Here is a 19737-nt window from a genome sequence, read left to right on the forward strand (position 1 = left end):
TTAAAATATTTTGTTTTTCTGGTGGTTCTCTCACTGACTCACTAACTAGGCAGTCTAGCAAAGGAGCCACTGTAGCGTGAGAGCGTGTGAAGAAACCACTAGAGCGAGCGGCTCTCTCTGTGGGCCAAAACAAGCACAGCACCCCTTGACTATAACTACTGTAAATTATTCCAAAATTCCAAAGATAAGGCTACCAGATATCTCACATTCTCCCACATTTCAGGTTGGCAACACAGGGAACCAAAATATGAGCAAAAAAAAACAGTACTACAGTGCTTTGCGAAAGTATTCGGCCCCCTTGAACTTTGCGACCTTTTGCCACATTTCAGGCTTCAAACATAAAGATATAAAACTGTATTTTTTTGTGAAGAATCAACAACAAGTGGGACACAATCATGAAGTGGAACGACATTTATTGGATATTTCAAACCTTTTTAACAAATCAAAAACTGAAAAATTGGGCGTGCAAAATTATTCAGCCCCTTTACTTTCAGTGCAGCAAACTCTCTCCAGAAGTTCAGTGAGGATCTCTGAATGATCCAATGTTGACCTAAATGACTAATGATGATAAATACAATCCACTTGTGTGTAATCAAGTCTCCGTATAAATGCACCTGCACTGTGATAGTCTCAGAGGTCCGTCAAAAGCGCAGAGAGCATCATGAAGAACAAGGAACACACCAGGCAGGTCCGAGATACTGTTGTGAAGAAGTTTAAAGCCGGATTTGGATACAAAAAGATTTCCCAAGCTTTAAACATCCCAAGGAGCACTGTGCAAGCGATAATATTGAAATGGAAGGAGTATCAGACCACTGCAAATCTACCAAGACCTGGCCGTCCCTCTAAACTTTCAGCTCATACAAGGAGAAGACTGATCAGAGATGCAGCCAAGAGGCCCATGATCACTCTGGATGAACTGCAGAGATCTACAGCTGAGGTGGGAGACTCTGTCCATAGGACAACAATCAGTCGTATATTGCACAAATCTGGCCTTTATGGAAGAGTGGCAAGAAGAAAGCCATTTGTTAAAGATATCCATAAAAAGTGTCGTTTAAAGTTTGCCACAAGCCACCTGGGAGACACACCAAACATGTGGAAGAAGGTGCTCTGGTCAGATGAAACCAAAATGGAACTTTTTGGCAACAATGCAAAACGTTGTGTTTGGCGTAAAAGCAACACAGCTCATCACCTTGAACACACCATCCCCACTGTCAAACATGGTGGTGGCAGCATCATGGTTTGGGCCTGCTTTTCTTCAGCAGGGACAGGGAAGATGGTTAAAATTGATGGGAAGATGGATGGAGCCAAATACAGGACCATTCTGGAAGAAAACCTGATGGAGTCTGCAAAAGACCTGAGACTGGGACGGAGATTTGTCTTCCAACAAGACAATGATCCAAAACATAAAGCAAAATCTACAATGGAATGGTTCAAAAATAAACATATCCAGGTGTTAGAATGGCCAAGTCAAAGTCCAGACCTGAATCCAATCGAGAATCTGTGGAAAGAACTGAAAACTTCTGTTCACAAATGCTCTCCATCCAACCTCACTGAGCTCAAGCTGTTTTGCAAGGAGGAATGGGAAAAAATTTCAGTCTCTCGATGTGCAAAACTGATAGAGACATACCCCAAGCGACTTACAGCTGTAATCGCAGCAAAAGGTGGCGCTACAAAGTATTAACTTAAGGGGGCTGAATAATTTTGCACGCCCAATTTTTCCGTTTTTGATTTGTTAAAAAAGTTTGAAATATCCAATAAATGTCGTTCCACTTCATGATTGTGTCCCACTTGTTGTTGATTCTTCACAAAAAAATACAGTTTTATATCTTTATGTCTGAAGCCCGAAAGGTCGCAAAGTTCAAGGGGGGCAAATACTTTCGCAAGGCACTGTATTAATACAGAAAGTATTTACCCTTTTTCACAGCAACAGACAAACTAGGACCAACAATGGTAGCCTGCCTCTGACTTTCTTAGAAATTTGCCCATACAGGTAAATAAATTCATCAATATCAAATCAAATTTATTTATATAGCCCTTCGTACATCAGCTGATATCTCAAAGTGCTGTACAGAAACCCACCCTAAAACCCCAAACAGCAAGCAATGCAGGTGTAGAAGCACGGTGGCTAGGGAAAACTCCCTAGAAAGGCCAAAACCTAGGAAGAAACCTAGAGAGGAACCAGGCTATGTGGGGTGGCCAGTCCTCTTCTGGCTGTGCCGGGTGGAGATTATAACAGAACATGGCCAAGATGTTTAAATGTTCATAAATGACCTGCATGGTCGAATAATAATAAGGCAGAACAGTTGAAACTGGAGCAGCAGCACGGCCAGGTGGACTGTGGACAGCAAGGAGTCATCATGTCAGGTAGTCCTGGGGCATGGTCCCAGGAGAGAGAGAAAGAAAGAGAGAAGGAGAGAAGGAGAGAATTAGAGAACGCACACTTAGATTCACACAGGACACTGATTAGGACAGGAGAAGTACTCCAGATATAACAAACTGACCCTAGCCCCCCGACACATAAACAACTGCAGCATAAATACTGGAGGCTGAGACAGTAGGGGTCAGGAGACACTGTGGCCCCATCCGAGGACACCCCCGGACAGGGCCAAACAGGAAGGATATAACCCCACCCACTTTGCCAAAGCACAGCCCCCACACCACTAGAGGGTTATCTTCAACCACCAACTTACCATCCTGAGACAAGGCTGAGTATAGCCCACAAAGATCTCCGCCATGGCACAACCCAAGGGGGGGCGCCAACCCAGACAGGATGACCACATCAGTGAATCAACCCACTCAGGTGACGCACCCCTTCCAGGGACGGCATGAGAGAGGCCCAGTAAGCCAGTGACTCAGCCCCTGTAATAGGGTTAGAAGCAGAGAATCCCAGTGGAAAGAGGGGAACCGGCCAGGCAGAGACAGCAAGGGCGGTTCGTTGCTCCATGGCCTTTCCGTTCACCTTCCCACTCCTGGGCCAGACTACACTCAATCATATGACCCACTGAAGAGATGAGTCTTCAGTAAAGACTTAAAGGTTGAGACCGAGTTTGCGTCTCTGACATGGGTAGGCAGACCGTTCCATAAAAATGGAACTCTATAGGAGAAAGCCCTGCCTCCAGCTGTTTGCTTAGAAGTTCTATGGACAATTAGGAGGCCTGCGTCTTGTGACCGTAGCGTACGTGTAGGTATGTACGGCAGGACCAAATCAGAGAGATATGTAGGAGCAAGCCCATGTAATGCTTTGTAGGTTAGCAGTAAAACCTTGAAATCAGCCCTTGCTTTGACAGGAAGCCAGTGTAGGGAGGCTAGCACTGGAGTAATATGATCAAATTTTGGGGTTCTAGTCAGGATTCTAGCAGCCGTATTTAGCACTAACTGAAGTTTATTTAGTGCTTTATCCGGGTAGCCGGAAAGTAGAGCATTGCAGTAGTCTAACCTAGAAGTGACAAAAGCATGGATTAATTTTTCTGCATCATTTTTGGACAGAAAGTTTCTGATTTTTGCAATGTTACGTAGATGGAAAAAAGCTGTCCTTGGAATGGTCTTGATATGTTCTTCAAAAGAGAGATCAGGGTCCAGAGTAACGCCGAGGTCCTTCACAGTTTTATTTGAGACGACTGTACAACCATTAAGATTAATGATTCAACAGAAGATCTCTTTGTTTCTTGGGACTTGGAACAAGCATCTCTGTAATGCCAACTGTAATGCCAACCAACCTCTTTTGACCTTGTGGGGTTTATTTATTTAAAGCATAATTATATTGTACAACGGTAAATCACAATTAATAAAGATGGTACCGTATGATCATTTTTGGTTGAATTTGTAATGCAGTTTAAAACCATGCTATTTCAATGAGGCAATACTATGGTATTATTTAGGATCATTGCATTACCATCATACTTCAAAGCTAAAACCATGGTACATTTCCATGATTGACTATATCATGGTATAAGTGAAAGTAGGACCATGGTACATTTTTGTAAGGGCCGAGAGTCTCGTTTGTAGCAAATCTTAGATCGGAGGTCATCTATCTTATTATCAAGTGACTGTAGAATGGAGGGAAGAGGTGGCCGGTTTTCCCTTCGCGTTATCTCACCAGGATCCCCCTCTCTTGCCTCTGTAACGCCGGCGTTTTCCCTTTTGGGTAGCCCGAAAATTACAGAGAGAGCCCAGGGCAGATGAGTCGAATTAGAAGCCGGAATTGGGGTAAGTAACTGCCGATCTGATGTTCAAGAGTTCTTGTCGGTGGTAAGAAATAATAGCGGATACATTTCATGAAAATCGAGTAAAAATAAATGACAAAATAATCACAAAATAGCAAAGTTGGGTCTAAGCTTGCAAAACGGCAACAATCCAGGATGGCGAGGTCATATGAGGATTTAAAGCCATCCATATACCTATGCATGTCTTCATCTGTCTCTCTATTATTCTAGTGTCTTGGGAGGAGGATGAGAGAAAGAGAGATGGATGGAGGCCGGGTCAGGCAGCAGGGTACAGTCAGTGATTCTAAGCCTGTCAACATTGATTATACCAGGCCTGCAGTCGGGATCTGCTTTTTAAATGGAGTTGTCGCTGCTTTATTACATATCCAAACTGACTAGTGTTAGCAATTTATGTTATTCTTCAATAACACAAACTCCAAAGCAAATCAGGGGGAGAAGAATAGGTTTATTTGAGAAGGACAAATCAAGATGTTATGCTGGGAGGTACATGTTCAGTCTCCCCTCTCCTCAGCTTTTCTCCACCGAACAAAGGAACAGAATGCCATTTATAGCCCCCCAGCCTAGCCTGGGGTTGACCAATCAGAAGTCCTTGCAGTACCACTGGGCCAATGGCCAGATAACCAGTATCCTGCTCCAGACTCAATGTACAGAACGTAGCTCTGAGTTCAGGAGTGACATTCCACAGATTCTAAACAGCTGTTTAGAACTGAAAACCAACTCCTATTTACATTGACAATTCCCTATTGACCATTAGTGTTATATTTAGTTTATAGTACTCTCGTCCTCTCATTCTCTGCATTGTGTATTTATCTTCAAAATAGTCTTATACTAGCCAGACACATGGTGCCAGCGATGAACTTAATTCAGATGCCATAATTAAGAGACAGAGAGAGAGGGAGATGGATTGATTGACAGAGAGAAAGAGAGAGCCTATAGGGAGCGAGTGAACAGACAGCGAGAGAGGTGTTGACAGAGACAGATGGTTGTGTTGTTCAGTGGTTGAAGTGGCCGACCTGGTTTTTGTCCTGGTCTCCCCTCTGACATCACAGCATCTGTAGCACTACATAGCCATTGATCAGTCCTTTCACCACCAACGGAGCTCGCTTAAACCTCCATCTCTCACACACTGTCGCTCTTTCTCGCTCAAACCTAATCTCCTCATCCCTTTCTCAATCACACAGCTATCTATCGGGGGAGACTCTGCCCTCTAGTGTAGAACAACTGCTATAACTCTTGTCCTTGATGTTGGGGGAAGTGTGTGTGTGTGTGTGTGTGTGTGTGTGTGTGTGTATCAGGGAAGGTGTGTGCGTGCGCTTCTTTCTTCAGCCTGATGGATTGCAGCCTCGTTTGTGGGTCTAGCCCTCCATCATGTTGTGATTTGTCTCCAGAGTTGTGTGTTAACAACTGACTGACTGTTCCACTCTCACCTGTTTAATGATTAGTAGATGAGTCATGGGAGAGAACAAGGCTGAAACCCTTAGGCCTAAAAAAGTAATCATTATTTTTCTTGTCATTCCCAGTTCCCATGCTCCTAATTTTATTTTCAAAATCTTTGTGACAATCAGGTACTTTAGTTTTTCCAGATGTAATATTTAGTTTTTGTATCTAATTCAAGCAATCAGCCATCTGTGTTTGTGGGTGGGTGTGTTTTGATGTTTAGCACTAGTGCAGTCTGTCTATGTCAGGATTTCTGGGTTTCTCCAGACAGAGCAATGAACCTTGCAGAGGTAGGCAGGCTGACAGTGGAACAGAGCAGGCTTTACAGCACTAAGGCCAGATAGACCATGGCAAGAGCAGGCAAAACCCATTTATCATCACTGAGAGCGAGAATATGAATGGATCTCATTCACAGCCTCTCATCTCTTTCATTTGAACTCTGTCTCCCCTTCTCTCTCCCTTTTGCTGTCACTTTCTCTCTCATTCTCGCTATGTCACCTGTTTCTGTCTCTCCCTCGTTCTAAAGAGATTCGATATGACATTTTTGGGGATTATGTGGCTGCAATACTTCCAGTTGATTTGGGCATCCAATGTATGGGACATTGCAACTTAATATTTGCTAGTCAGCCTGCAAAATAAACACTTCTACGATAAATATGACTAATCTAGAAAATACAGTATATATTTCCTGAAAAACTGTGGACTTAATTCAGCTGTATAAAAAGATTTGTAGCCTAACATATTCGTTTGATTTTTGATATATACTGAACAAAAATATAAACAACAAAGATTTTACTTTTACTGTTCATATAAGGAAGTCAGTCAAATGAAATAAATAAATTTGGCCCTAATCTATGGATTTCACATGACTAGGCAGGGGCACAGCCATGGGTGGGCCTGGTAGTGCATAGGCCCACCTGGTCGGGAGCCAGGCCCAGCCAATCAGAATGAGTTTTTCTCCACAAATGGGCTTTATTACAGACTGAAATACTCCTCAGTTTCATCAGCTGTCTGGGAGGCTGGTCTCGGGGGGGGGGGGGGGGGTTTAAGTGCCTTGCAGAACGACAGTAGGCTACATGTGATAGAGATTAGCCTCCCAGTGTCGATACCCCAGGGTTGTGTGAACGGAAAAAAGAATGAGCATGTATGCACTCACTACTGTAATTCACTCTGGATAAGAGCGTCTGCTAAAAAAAGACAAAAAAAAAGAAATGTATACTTGCGTAGAGATGCCTCCAATTGTTGGTCTTGGTAATTTGGTTAAAAATAATGGAAAAGTCATGAAATTCCATCTGTCAAAATGTTTATGTACACTGTGCTTTACGTAATAGGTTGTATGCAAAGTTAGCATTGAAAATAGCCTAATTTTGGGACCCAATGAGGTCACAGAAGTCACCAGGCTAGGTTTCTTCTGAACCAGAGGGGTATACTACAAAGCAAAGTCCATGGGGTTAGCAAGCTAACTAAATATTTCGATTTTGTTTTGGAAATATAAGCTTGAAATGGGTGGGCACGGTCTAATTCAGGGCTTCCCAACCTAGAGGGCACCAACGTTTCGTGTGTAGGTGCGGGGCCTTCCTTGATTTGCCCGAGGAAAACGCGACTCTGCACATGGGGATATCTTTTTGATTTGTCTCTGACATTCAGAATCGGAGATACGACTCTATAAAGTGGAGGAGTAAAAACAAATTGACTTTGCATGGGAAGTATTGTAATACAATGTGTGACTCTGTCGCTATCAATTCATCTAGTCAATATCTGTAAAACATCATGTATAATTAAATTGAGGGTTAATATAAATGATCATAAAACATATTTGGTAGCGGAATACAATTTGGTTAAATCTGGTCTGCACTTTATTTTTCTTATCCATTTATAATTGTAATGTATTATGATAGCCTACCTAAAATAAATCATGAGTCTGTTTAGACTATGTACAATTGCATTAAATTAGCTTCAAAACAAAAGTTTCCTACGTCCCTCGAATTAAACAATCAAGCTGAAAGTATTTTTAATAAAGGCTATCTCAATAAACAATAATAAGAAAGCTGGGAGGGTGTGACATTTTTCAAAGGTAAAAAAGGGGGCCCTGGGGAAAAAAAGGTTGGGAACCCCTGGACTAATTGATTCAACAGCTTAAAACGCATATCTAAGTTGAGCTTTATTATCAAAGATAGCTGGCTAACTCATTGATCCTGCTTTGGAGTTTACCCAACTGAACCTCCCTGGCCTCAGGCAGGGGTCTAGCTAAGCACTGATTGATAACTGATAAAAATACTGTGCATGGGATGTGTCTGAAATGGCACCTGGTCAAAAGTTGTGCAATATAGGCCTATGAAAATAGGCTGCCATTCCAGACACAGACATGAATCATTATCTTAATCTAACCTCCTTTTTTGGGGGATAAAATATATCCTCTTTGAAAAAGGAAAGTTAGGCTAGTTCTGCCCCTCCCTGCCTTCTGACTGAAACATTTGTATTTATTATGGATCCCCATTATCTGCTGTCAAGGCAGCAGCTACTCTTCCTGAGTTCCAGCAAAATTAAGGCGGTTTATACAATTTTTAAAACATTACAATACATTGACTGTGTGCCCTCAGTTGACATCAGAACTCAAAGTGGGCATCTAATTCAACTCAATTCTGACATTTCGTTGAAAATCTGTACTGGGACTGCGTTTCTGATGTATTTCTCCAGTGTGTATGAAAATTTAGATGAAAGTATGATCCTCCAAAATATGGTTTTCTATGAAAAAGTCTCAGAGTTTAGTTAAGTTAAGTTTGTCTATTAAGACGATCATCCAATGATGAATACCCTGGAGAGTGGACTGTAGAGTAGGAGCGAAAGACACTCGTCCCGCAAAAACATTAACAGCATCTCAATTTTGCAAAGTTGAACCACTATAGTAGCTCAAGTTTCTGTCTGGTGTGGTACAGCATTTCAAATCAAATCAAATCAAATTTTTATTTGTCACATACACATGGTTAGCAGATGTTAATGCGAGTGTAGCGAAATGCTTGTGCTTCTAGTTCCGACAATGCAGTCGGAACTAGTGTTCATTTCAGACCAGAGGCCAAATGACAAGTACTGTGATGATTATGTCTCTCATGGCGATGCCCTAGGCCGAAAGCTGCTCAACTGTAGCTGGTCTCACCAGGCAGGCCCTCAAGTGCCAGTTGTCTCCCTCTTCTGATTGCTAATTCCTTTGTGCGTTATTACTTAGCACACAAAGTCAGGTGTATGGTAACCAATACAAGTTGGTTTTACCTGTCCAGGCCAGTAATATGTTAAGGCTACTCTGAAGTAGGCCTAAGTTCCTAACTGCTGTAGAGCACCAACTTGAGTTGCTTTTAGTGTGTTTGTGTCCTTTCGACTTTATCAACAGCTTTTCATCCCCATTGGAGGAATCCAGACTTGAAAGGCCTCTGGCCACCAAAGATGGAATTTTTCCCCAGTTGAACTTATGCAGTACTCAGTGGCTGACGAGCTTCTTAGGAAAGTGTGTCTAAAAGCTGCTGCCTATTGGCGAATCGAACTGGTGTGCTCGCATATTACCTTAAAAGACCTTCGCTTGAGAAACGAGAAAAAAGCGGCAATCGTACTGTTTGTCCATTTTGAGACGCTGTATACATACACTTCCTCAAAATAGTCTGAATTAATCTAAGATTACTCTTTTTACATTTTAGCCGAGCAGATAATAGTCACACAATTTTACATCTAACTGAGATGTTTGTTGCAGTACCTCTCAATGAAAAAGTTTGCATGAAAACCAGTCGTCATAATATACAGTGCATTCGGAAAGTATTCAGACCACTTGACTTTTCGCACATTTTGTTACGTTACAGCCTTATTCTAAAATGTATTAAATACTTTCCCTCCCTCATCATTCTACACACAATACCCCATAATGACAAAGGGAAAATAGGTTTTTAATAATGTTAAGAAATTTAATACAAATAAAAAACAAAAATACCTTATTTGCATAAGTATTCAGACCCTCGGCAATGAGTCTCGAAATTGAGCTCCAGTTCATCCCGTTTCCATTGATCATCCTTGAGATGTTTCTACAACTTGATTGGAGTCCACCAGTGGTAAATTAAATTGATTGGACATGATTTGGAAAGGCACACACCTGTCTATATAAGGTTCCAATGTTGACAGTCAAAGCAAAAACCTAGTCATGAGGTCGAAGGAATTGTCCTAGAGCTCCGAGACAGGGTTGTGTCGGCACAGATCTGGGGAAGGGTACCAAAACATTTCTGCAGCATTGAAGGTCCCCAAGAACACAGTGGCCTCCATCATTCTTAAATGGAATACATTTTTAACCACTAAGACTCTTCCTAGAGCTGGCCACCCGGCCAAACTGAGCAATCGAGGGAGAAGGCCGTTGGTCAGGGAGGTGACCAAGAACCCGATGTTCACTCTGACAGAGCTCCAGAGTTTCGCTGTGGAGATGGGAGAAACTTCCAGAAGGACAACCATCTCTGCAGCACTCCACCAATCAGGACTTTACGGTAGAGTGGCCAGACGGAAGCCACTCCTTAGTAAAAAGCACATGACAGCCCGCTTGGAGTTTGCCAAAAGGAACCTAAAGGACTCAGACCATGAGAAACAACATTTCTCTGGTCTGATGAAACCAACATTGAACTCTTTGGCTTGAATGCCAATGTAAGTTCTAGGGGAAACATTGCACCATCCCTACAGTGAAGCATGGTGGTGGCAGCATCATGCTGTGGGGATGTTTTTCAGCTGCAGGGACTGGGAGTCTAGTCAGGTTAGAGGAAGAGGAAGAGATGAACAAAGAAAAGTACAGAGAGATCCTTGATGCAAACCTGCTCTAGAGCGCTCAGGACCTCAGACTGAGGAGAAGGTTCACCTTCCAACAGGACAACAACCCTAAGCACACAGACAAGACAACGCAGGAGTGGCTTCGGGACAAGTCTTTGAGTGTCCTTGAGTGGCCCAGCCAGAGCCCGGACATGAACCCAATAGAATATCTCTGGAGAGACCTGAAAATAACTGGTGTGCCAAGCCTGTAGCGTCATACCTAAGTAGACTCGAGGCTGTAATCGCTGTCAAAAGTGCTTCTACAAAGAACTGAGTAAAGGGTCTGAGTACTTACGTAAATGTGATTTTTAAGTTTTTTATTTAGAATAAATAAGCAAAAATGTCTAAAATCCTGTTTTTGCTTTGTCATTATGGGGTATTGTGTGTAGATTGATGAGGGGAATTTAAAAAAAAAAATCAATTTTAGAATAAAGCTGTAACGTGACAAAATGTGGAAAAAGTGAAAAAGTATGATTCACTAGATTACTGTGTGGTTCAATGGCAGCCATGCAGAACTTGGTCTTCCCATAGTAGAACAAAGACTGACTGTGAACTCCCCATGAGCCAAATCACAACCAATATAGAGATCTGGTGGCTTCCTCATAATCCCTGCCTCAAAACTGGCACTAAAACTTTTGATTTTACTCAACCTCATTAAAAAGCTGGCATCACACACACTTTAGAGACTAGGTAGAAGTTCAAAAAAGTTTTTTAAAAGTGTCATCTGAAATTAGAATATTGTACGTTGTTAACATCATGAGAGAAGTAGGATCATTTATAAGAAGTAGGGGAATTTATAATGCAATCAGTTTAAGAAGCCGACCACCTCTCTCTGCAGTGACTTTGAGAGGCCGGGCTAGGGGGGAGTTGACAGGGTCCTTACTGTACCATTCACTCCCCAGTCATCTGCACTATATCTCACCATGGCTACGTCCCAAATGGAACCCTATACCCTATATAGGCCTAGTGTGCTATATATGCTTGGGTCAAAAGTAGTGCACTTTATAGAGAGTAGGGTACCATTTGGGATGTAGAGTACATTCCATCGTCCAGAATCCAGGTGGTAATATGGAGGAGTATCTTTTTACAAGACTCCTATTAGTTCACGAGCCTGTCGTCACCAGCTGCTTGTCTCTTCGTCCTTTACCTGAGTTAACAGCACTGTACTCTGCCTCTCACACAGACAGACATAGTGCTTAAGGTTTAGAGCATCAGCTAAAACTTTTACAGCGCTGCATAAATGCGTCAGGCCGGATGACATCCCTGTTAGCCATGATAGTGATGATGTGGAGATAGGCCCTAGTTTATCTGCTGGGGATGTTGTCTTGGGCCCCTGCGTTTGAAGAAAAGGGGATCTGCCTGCCACTGAGATTGTAGCCTGTCCACCTTTAGTTTTACAGGCCTACACAGGCCTACATCGGAGTGTATCGGGATGTTGCTGGGGATGTTTCTTTATTGGGTTGTTGTCGGCCGTGATAGAAATAGGCCTACGGGATCTGCTGTCGCTGTCTGATATTATAGCGTATCACTTTATTAAGTAAGTGTTTGTTTTGTGTTGTTGACATGCTTTTATTCAAGAGAGGGCTATGTTTTGGTATTTGTTGAAAATGGGGGGCTGTAGTGGATTTGTGGCAACAGGGGAGTCAGTCAGAAGAAGTTGAGTGAGGTGTTTGCTTATTGATGGGTGTTTTCTACGCTTTTTGGTTGTGTGTGAGTCTGTGAATGTGAGCTGTGTGTGAGGACCTCTTGGCTGTCTGTCCGCCCCATTGCCCCCTCTCCGTCTGAGTAGTGTTTGAATCGTGCATGGCTCCGGCTTCCCAACTGACTACCTCACTCAGTCAGCACACAGACTGACAGCTCTCATCTTTCCTGATAAATGGCCTGTCTTGCCTTTTCTATATATTTTATTATATTCCTCTTCTTCACGCACACACACATGATTTGGACTCAAATCCAAGCACTTGACTCTCCAGCTGGAGAATGAAACAACACAATCTGTTGGGATTGTACAGTACATTATAAACATGGCCATATTTTTAAGGTATTTAGCATCCATTAATTCAACTTCACCCATAGGGATACAGTTGTCACAATGCTTAAACGGGAGGTACACGATGTTACAAAGTACCGGCGTGGCCACAAGTGAAACTGTACTGTAGCCAAGACCTGTCCAGTGTGAGCTCATGAATAAACCATTAACTCTAGTCTAAGGACTGGGATAGGATAGGAAGTGGTCTCAGGGAGAGAGAGAGTCTATGACATAACATAGTGTTTCCCCTAGGATTTTTCAGCAGCGGTGGAAATGTTAGTGGGGGGGGCATGGCCAGTGGTGGTTGTTTTAAAACTCATTTTATTCTGCAATTCTACACCCCCCCCCCCCTTTTTTTCTCTTTTTCTGTTGTTGTGTTTTGCAGTTTTAAAGCTAATTTCCAACCAATTTTACACATTTTGCATGGGGCAGAGTATTGCTGTTTTTAAAGGTTATTTCCTGCAATTCTACACATTTTCCATGTCTTAACTATCTGTGTTTGTGATTCCAGGGTTCGTAGCCTGACTGAGTCACCCCCCCCCCCCCCCCCTCTTTAGAATAAATAGGCCTACAGTATATTCTATTTGTCATTCGTAGTCTGTGCTGGCATTTTAATTTGACTTGGCCTGTATCACCCTGTCCAGGATACGCCTTTCCTCTGTTTCTCTTAGATTAGCCTCATAGCTCAGACACCATCACAATGCTGACTGACGTGCTTCACACTGTGCTTTCCCCTTATAATCTCACACAGGGCTCTGAGACTTCTGATTTGATTTAGCTCTGGGTCCACGTCCCCAAAGACCTTGTTTCACGTCCCCAGGGACCTTGTTTCACGTCCCCAGGGACCTTGTTTCACGTCCCCAGGGACCTTGTTTCACGTCCCCAGGGACCTTGTTCCACGTCCCCAGGGACCTTGTTCCACGTCCCCAGGGACCTTGTTCCACGTCCCCAGGGACCTTGTTCCACGTCCCCAGGGACCTTGTTCCACGTCCCCAGGGACCTTGTTCCACGTCCCCAGGGACCTTGTTCCACGTCCCCAGGGACCTTGTTCCACGTCCCCAGAGACCTTGTTCCACGTCCCCAGGGACCTTGTTCATCTAGTGCTTCAGGCTTTGCTATTTTATTCTAATGAACATTCTTGAAAAAGCCCTGTTTTCTGAGAAACAAGACAGCTCCGGCCAGTAATGAAACAGCATTTGCAATTTTAAGACCTGGCTCAAGGAAACTGAGCAAGGTCGTGTTGTTTCCTTCCCCATGTAGCAGGAGCTCCGGATGGAATTTCCTCATCAGTTATCTGACTGAGTCAGCTAGGGAGAGGATGTTAAAGGGACATGCAGACCGCATCTTAAATAACATTCTATAACCTTTTATAGTGCACTCATTTTCAACTGTTAGTGCACTTCTTTCAATCAGAGGGGACCCATGTAGTGCAGTACTTTTGACCTAATCCCTATGCGTGAACAGAATGTAATTTGAGATTTTCCCAGTTTGGATTTTTCCAGCTGCGGCCACCTTTGTCAGTTTCGAGTAGTGTTTTAAAATGCAGCGAGCACAGAGGGTGTGTTCCGTCATGTTCGGTGATATTCCTCCTGTGATGTGTGGCTGCAGCAGGCAGATGCTCTCACACTGATGGCCAGCTGGTGCCAGGTAAATGTCTGGCCTCCAGCCCTCCCAAACACTGAAGCCTTGCACGTATGGCCATGAGAACTGTTGTCTTTGGAGATCATCGACGCCGAGGAGAGAAAATGTATAAGGCTGTGTACGACTCTCTCTCCCCACCGTGAGGTAAATGTCAGTTACGATTGCACACTTCAGGAGGAAGGCGAGATTATTGGGACGCGGCCATAGTGTTCTGTGGGCTGTGATTCACTATAGAATCTATGTATGTCAGTCGAGACCCTGGAGATACAGAGAGGAAATATGGATCAATTGCTATGTCCTATAGGCAAGCCTTTATCCTATGCCTACTGTCACTGTGTTGTTGATTTTATATGGTGTATATCTAATAAATGCTTGATTTCTTGCTCCCTTCTGAAAAATGTTATCTTTTTTTGATTTAATTTTTTTACCCAGTTTTCTCTCCAATTTAGTGGTATCCAGTTGGTAGTTAGTCTTGTCTCATCGCTGCAACTCCTTTATGGACTCGGGAGAGGCGAAGGTCGAGAGCTGTGCGTCTTCTGAAACACAACCCAACCAATGCCCACTTAACCCGGAAGCCAGCCACACCAATGTGTCGGAGGAAACACCGTACGCCTGGCGTGTCAGCATGCACTGCACAATGCCCGCCACAGGAGTCGCTAGTGCGCGGAAGGGACAAGGACATCCCTGCCGGCCAAACCCTCCCCTTACCTAGATGGCGCTGGGCCAATTGTGCACTGTCTCATGGGTCTCCCGGTCAGCTGCGACAGAGCTTGGACTCGAACCCAGAATCTCTAGTGGCACAGCTAGCACTGCGATGCAGTGCCTTAGATCTCTGCGCCACTCAGGAGGCCTTGAAAATGGTTTTGAATCTCAATGGGAATGAAAATAATAAATAAAAGGATAAATAAATGAAAAACGAACATGCTCAGAATGTTGTTTAGCTTAATGGTGTACAAAGCATTAGTGATAGGCTATACAACGTATTAGTAATTGTATAAGTGGATGCTTGATTTAGCCAATGGACTAATCAAGGCCTTTCCTGTTTAGAACATGCCAACATTTCCCATTGCAATATCTGTCAGTAACACAACACTCTATTGCGTTTGTTTTAGAACTGCCGGGCAAAGTAATTTGGAACTAATCAATATGTCTGCTGTGTTGTACCAATTTCATGCCAGCGTTCTGAACAAGAGTTGAGGTTAGGCCTAAGTCGGGGATGCTTCTGTTTTTACATGGAGGGAGGTAGAGTGGGAGGGATGGATGGATGGGGAGGTGGTGTGGGGGAGGGGAAGAGGAAGCGGTGTTTTGCCTGCCGGTGTCATCTCATTTACACTCAAATCAGTTTCCCCCGCTCTCCTAACACGAGTGAAACAATGCACAATATGCAATTACACTGAAGAGATTCTTGTTGAATTTGGATTGGAATAGGCAAGCGGAATGTTAATGATACAGTCCTAAACTTTAGTTAGGCTGAAGCGATGCTCGATGCATGGCCATTTGTGAATTATGGCTGAATGACACCGGTGAAGGTCTTGTGTGCGTCCCAAATGGCATCCTAGTATTCCATTTTATAGTGCACTACTTTTTACCATGGCTAATAGGGCTCTGGCTAAAAGTAGGGTACTGTATAGGGCAGGGGTCGGCAACAGTTGGCCCGCTAGCAAAACCGTACCGCCAGTGATTTTATTTAGATTTGATTTAGCTTTACCGTCCAGCCAGTAATTCAGCCCAAAATTTGTTTAGTTTAGGAAATCAAGTATTCTCAAGTATATATAAGCAAGCTATGAAATTATTATTTTAAAATAAAATCTATTTTTAGGTTTAGTTGTGTTCAATTTGCAGAGCGTAAATTATTTTAATTATGTTCCATCCACTCCAACAAAAATCTTCTCACAGCTGAATCTAGTTGCAAACTATAGCAATACTGAGAATTCACTGCAATTCAATAGGATCTCCATATCTCTCTCTCTCTCTATATATATATATATATACAGGGGCTCTCTGAGTTGAGAGATGGTTCAATGTCATATCTCTATCTAAAGGTTCCTATAGTTTAGTGCACAGACTAATGCAAACAATTGTTGTACCTCATGTGCATTCACTGCTATATGCATGTATGTTCAAGGACTCTCATCAAGTGAAGAGAAATTGTTCATGGTCATATTTCTTTAGGTTTCTGTAGAGTAGTGCACAAACCATAGAACTATAAAGTTATGTACAAAGCAAAACTATTCAGCTAGCAAGTCCCCAATCAATGTCATACTTTTATTTTGTGATAGGAACGCTATCTAGCTCATTTCTGATTGTCCTGTTTTGAATATGTAAATGTTCCTCTGCTAGGTACTCAGCCAGTTTCCTCAATCAGTCTTTTTGTTATGATAATACTCATCATATCTACAGTAGTCAATGGGTAGAGTAGCCAGCATAGGTGTCCATGTTGTCAACAGGAAATGGAAATAAAGACCTTTCCTCTTCAAATAGGGGTGTTTTTATGCCCAATTTAGCACTGTCCACTCTCTCAGAGTTTGAAGTATGCAGTGGACATATTGTGAAAGTATCCAGCGTTAAACCATGGCTGCATCCATCCCAAATGACACCCCATTTCCTATATACAGTAGTACACTGCTTTAGACCAGTGCACTAATGGGCCCTGGTCAAAAGTGCACTACATTGGCTGTGTCCCAATTTGCAACCTATGTGAAGAATCCAGCATAAACAATTTTTTGGGTGGTTTTATAGACCCAGAGGGAGCTCATCTTTCCCAATTTAAAAGTCCAATTTGCACCTCTCTGTGAGATTTATTCACATTAACGCTCGTGGGCCCCAGACCCCGGCCTCCTGACAATGTGGTGGGAAACCTCTTTAAACCCATCAAATTCTAATGTTATGGAAGTCAGAGACAGTGAGGAGAAGCTTTGGGTTTGGAATTCATTTCCTGGCACCCCGTTGCCTGTATGTGTTGGATATCAGGGAATGTGGGAAAAATATACAGCAATTCAGAAATCTGCATGCTAGCTGTCTTTCAAGGAAATATGTTTTCCTCTAGAGCGACCATATGTTTTGGGTTCATTTTCTGGCATCATGATCTCTGTAGGTGTTGGGAATTCTGAATATTTGGGGGAAATAGGCTGTACAGTAAATATGCGTGTCGCTGTCTTTCCAGGAAATATGTTTCCCCCCGAAGCAAACATGATAAATGCATTAGGCTGATGCTGTAGGCTTATCTGTATCCTAAGGCTTAGTAGTGGAATATGGAATTGTTGACGTGTTCATTGTGTTTATTTAATTATTCTCTTTTCTTTTGCTTTCTTCAGGCAAAGAATCTCAGTGGTCTTGTATATTCTTTGAAAGTGTCATAATGTAATTCTCTGCCTGTTCCCCTTTCAGAGGAATTACGAAAGTTGAGCTGGTCTGGAATTCCTCGCCAGGTTCGTCCAATCACGTGGAAGCTCCTATCGGTAAGTAAGGGTGTTTTCACACACAGTCCTCTTTTAAAAGAATGTTCTCAGTCGTCTTTAAGGGTGTTTTCACCCTTGATCCCTCTCAGACAATTTTTGTGAACTCTGTCAATTTTCTGTGTGTAGTTTGAACACTCATAAAGAACTCAGACCCCTCAAAAGAGAAGAGCCCCCGATGCGAACCGAACTGAGACCATCTCGAGAGGGGGGGGGGCTTAGCCTACCTAGGGTGTCTAATCAAATGTACATGTTAATAGTATCTTCTGATTACAATTATTATGTCTCATATTTTAACTAAACGCAATCTATTAGCTTCCAAAATGTAAGTAGGTATATCTAGCTGCCCGATAGCACATTCTGATTAAATGGCTTGTTCAGCACTTTGTAAAAACCCAGAGTGAATGTTGGAAAATGATCTTGATTCCTTAACATAACAATGTGAATGCTAAGAGGACTCGGTCCACAAAATAGGTGAAGTGAACTGGCAAAAGAGTTGAGTCCTCTTTCAAAGTTTTACCCCAGAGTTCACATTAAAGAGGACAATATGTGCCTCCCCCCCCCAAAAAAACTCTCTCAGTCCAATTTATTGATCTTTCCCTTGTGGTTATGACCACATCACAGCTATGATACAATTGGCATAACACATGGCATCTCATGTATTATTGCTTAGTTACTACAGATGGTTTGGAATTCCCATTGTTAGAGCCTATCCTGCCCATGATATACAAAGCAACATGCACATGGCCACATTCATAAAAAGTGCCATTGTTTACGTTGTTACCTAGCAACGCACTACTACTTTTACAGATCCACTTTCTCATCTGCCTAGCCGTGCAACTTCTAAACTTTATCTCCACTGTAAAAAGCATCTAGACATTTGCAATATTGAAATTCGATCTTCACTGTGCTATAATAATGAACCTGTTGGGAGTCTGGATGAGACAGACAGACACCTTTTCTCAGCCAGTCGAAATCATGGAATCTGCATAGTTTTTATGGATATATACAAAGAAATGTCAATAAAAGAACTATTGAAATGAAATGCAGCTACTTTGCTATCTTTCCTGCTTCAGTCTAAAGTGATTGTGTTAGCTGTGTAGTTGGCCAGCTAGCAATGGGGGGGAGGAGCCTCCATATCAACCCTTTTTTTGCCATAGCAACCTGCAAAGTTCTGGAATGTCAACCAGCTCTCGGGTGACTTTGCTTTACATGGCAGTCAGTATGAATAGAGCTAATGACCAGAGAATGCTTAAAATTGCACTTGGAGAACTAGCGTTAGTGAATATAGCATCACATTTTGTTGAACAATTTATGGTTTGGGAAAGAATCTTGCTTTTTAATGCTAGTAACCTGTTGTATAAAAGCAATTCTACACTCGAGTCCATGTGTTATGATATTTTTACCATGGCTCTGGTGGCTGTTGTGGCCTCGTATTATTGCTTAATTACATAATGCTCTAATTGAAAATGTAACACCAAATGTAGGCTACTGCCCCTTTAAGAGCCTGCATTGATTTTGTACCATATGTTGTGATTGTCACCAAATATGTTCTCTTCTCACACTATTCAAGCCTCACAATCAAATAAACAGCTTATGAAGCTCTATAGATAACATATTGCAAAATAATTATCTGAACATTGTGTCAGTACAAAACTCCACACACATTTTGGAATTTCTGTGCATTCATGACAATCGCTAATCAATTTTCAAAAACGACACACGTTTCTTCTGTGAACCTGTACATCATCGTCTCTCTTTTGTGGCACCAATGTGAGGGATTATGGCAGGGGAAACGGTGTTGCAGTAGCCGAGTCGAGAATAATGACGAGAGAACGTGTGGAGCTTTGTGTTCACATTCAGAGGCTCTTTTGAGTTCCTTTGGAGTGTTCACAAATTGTCTGAAAGGGACCATTCATTTTGTTAACAAAAATGGTCTGAAAGGCACCATGTGTGAAAACACCCTAAAACCATCTTGTCAGTTTTCTCCCAGGCGCTCTCTCTGGCCCTCGCTCGCTCTCTCTGGCCCTCGCTCGCTCTCTCTGGCCCTCGCTCGCTCTCTCTGGCCCTCGCTCGCTCTCTCTGGTGCTCGCTCTCACTCTCTCTGGCGCTCGCTCTCACTCTC

The 19737-nt window shown here is 42.7% G+C and overlaps 1 protein-coding gene across 2 annotated transcripts in view; it reads left to right on the forward strand.

Annotated features, from left to right (window-relative positions):
- LOC139378765 (TBC1 domain family member 22B-like) overlaps positions 1-19737 on the forward strand; it is a 194812-nt gene that overhangs the window by 13192 nt on the left and 161883 nt on the right. For both annotated transcript variants that reach the window (XM_071121251.1, XM_071121252.1), the window contains exon 6: positions 17545-17615. In XM_071121251.1, coding sequence (XP_070977352.1) covers positions 17545-17615 — 71 coding nt within the window. The remainder of the gene's footprint in view (positions 1-17544; positions 17616-19737) is intronic.

The sequence above is a fragment of the Oncorhynchus clarkii genome, chromosome 21 (assembly GCF_045791955.1).
Source record: "Oncorhynchus clarkii lewisi isolate Uvic-CL-2024 chromosome 21, UVic_Ocla_1.0, whole genome shotgun sequence".
Classification (NCBI taxonomy): Eukaryota; Metazoa; Chordata; class Actinopteri; order Salmoniformes; family Salmonidae; genus Oncorhynchus; species Oncorhynchus clarkii.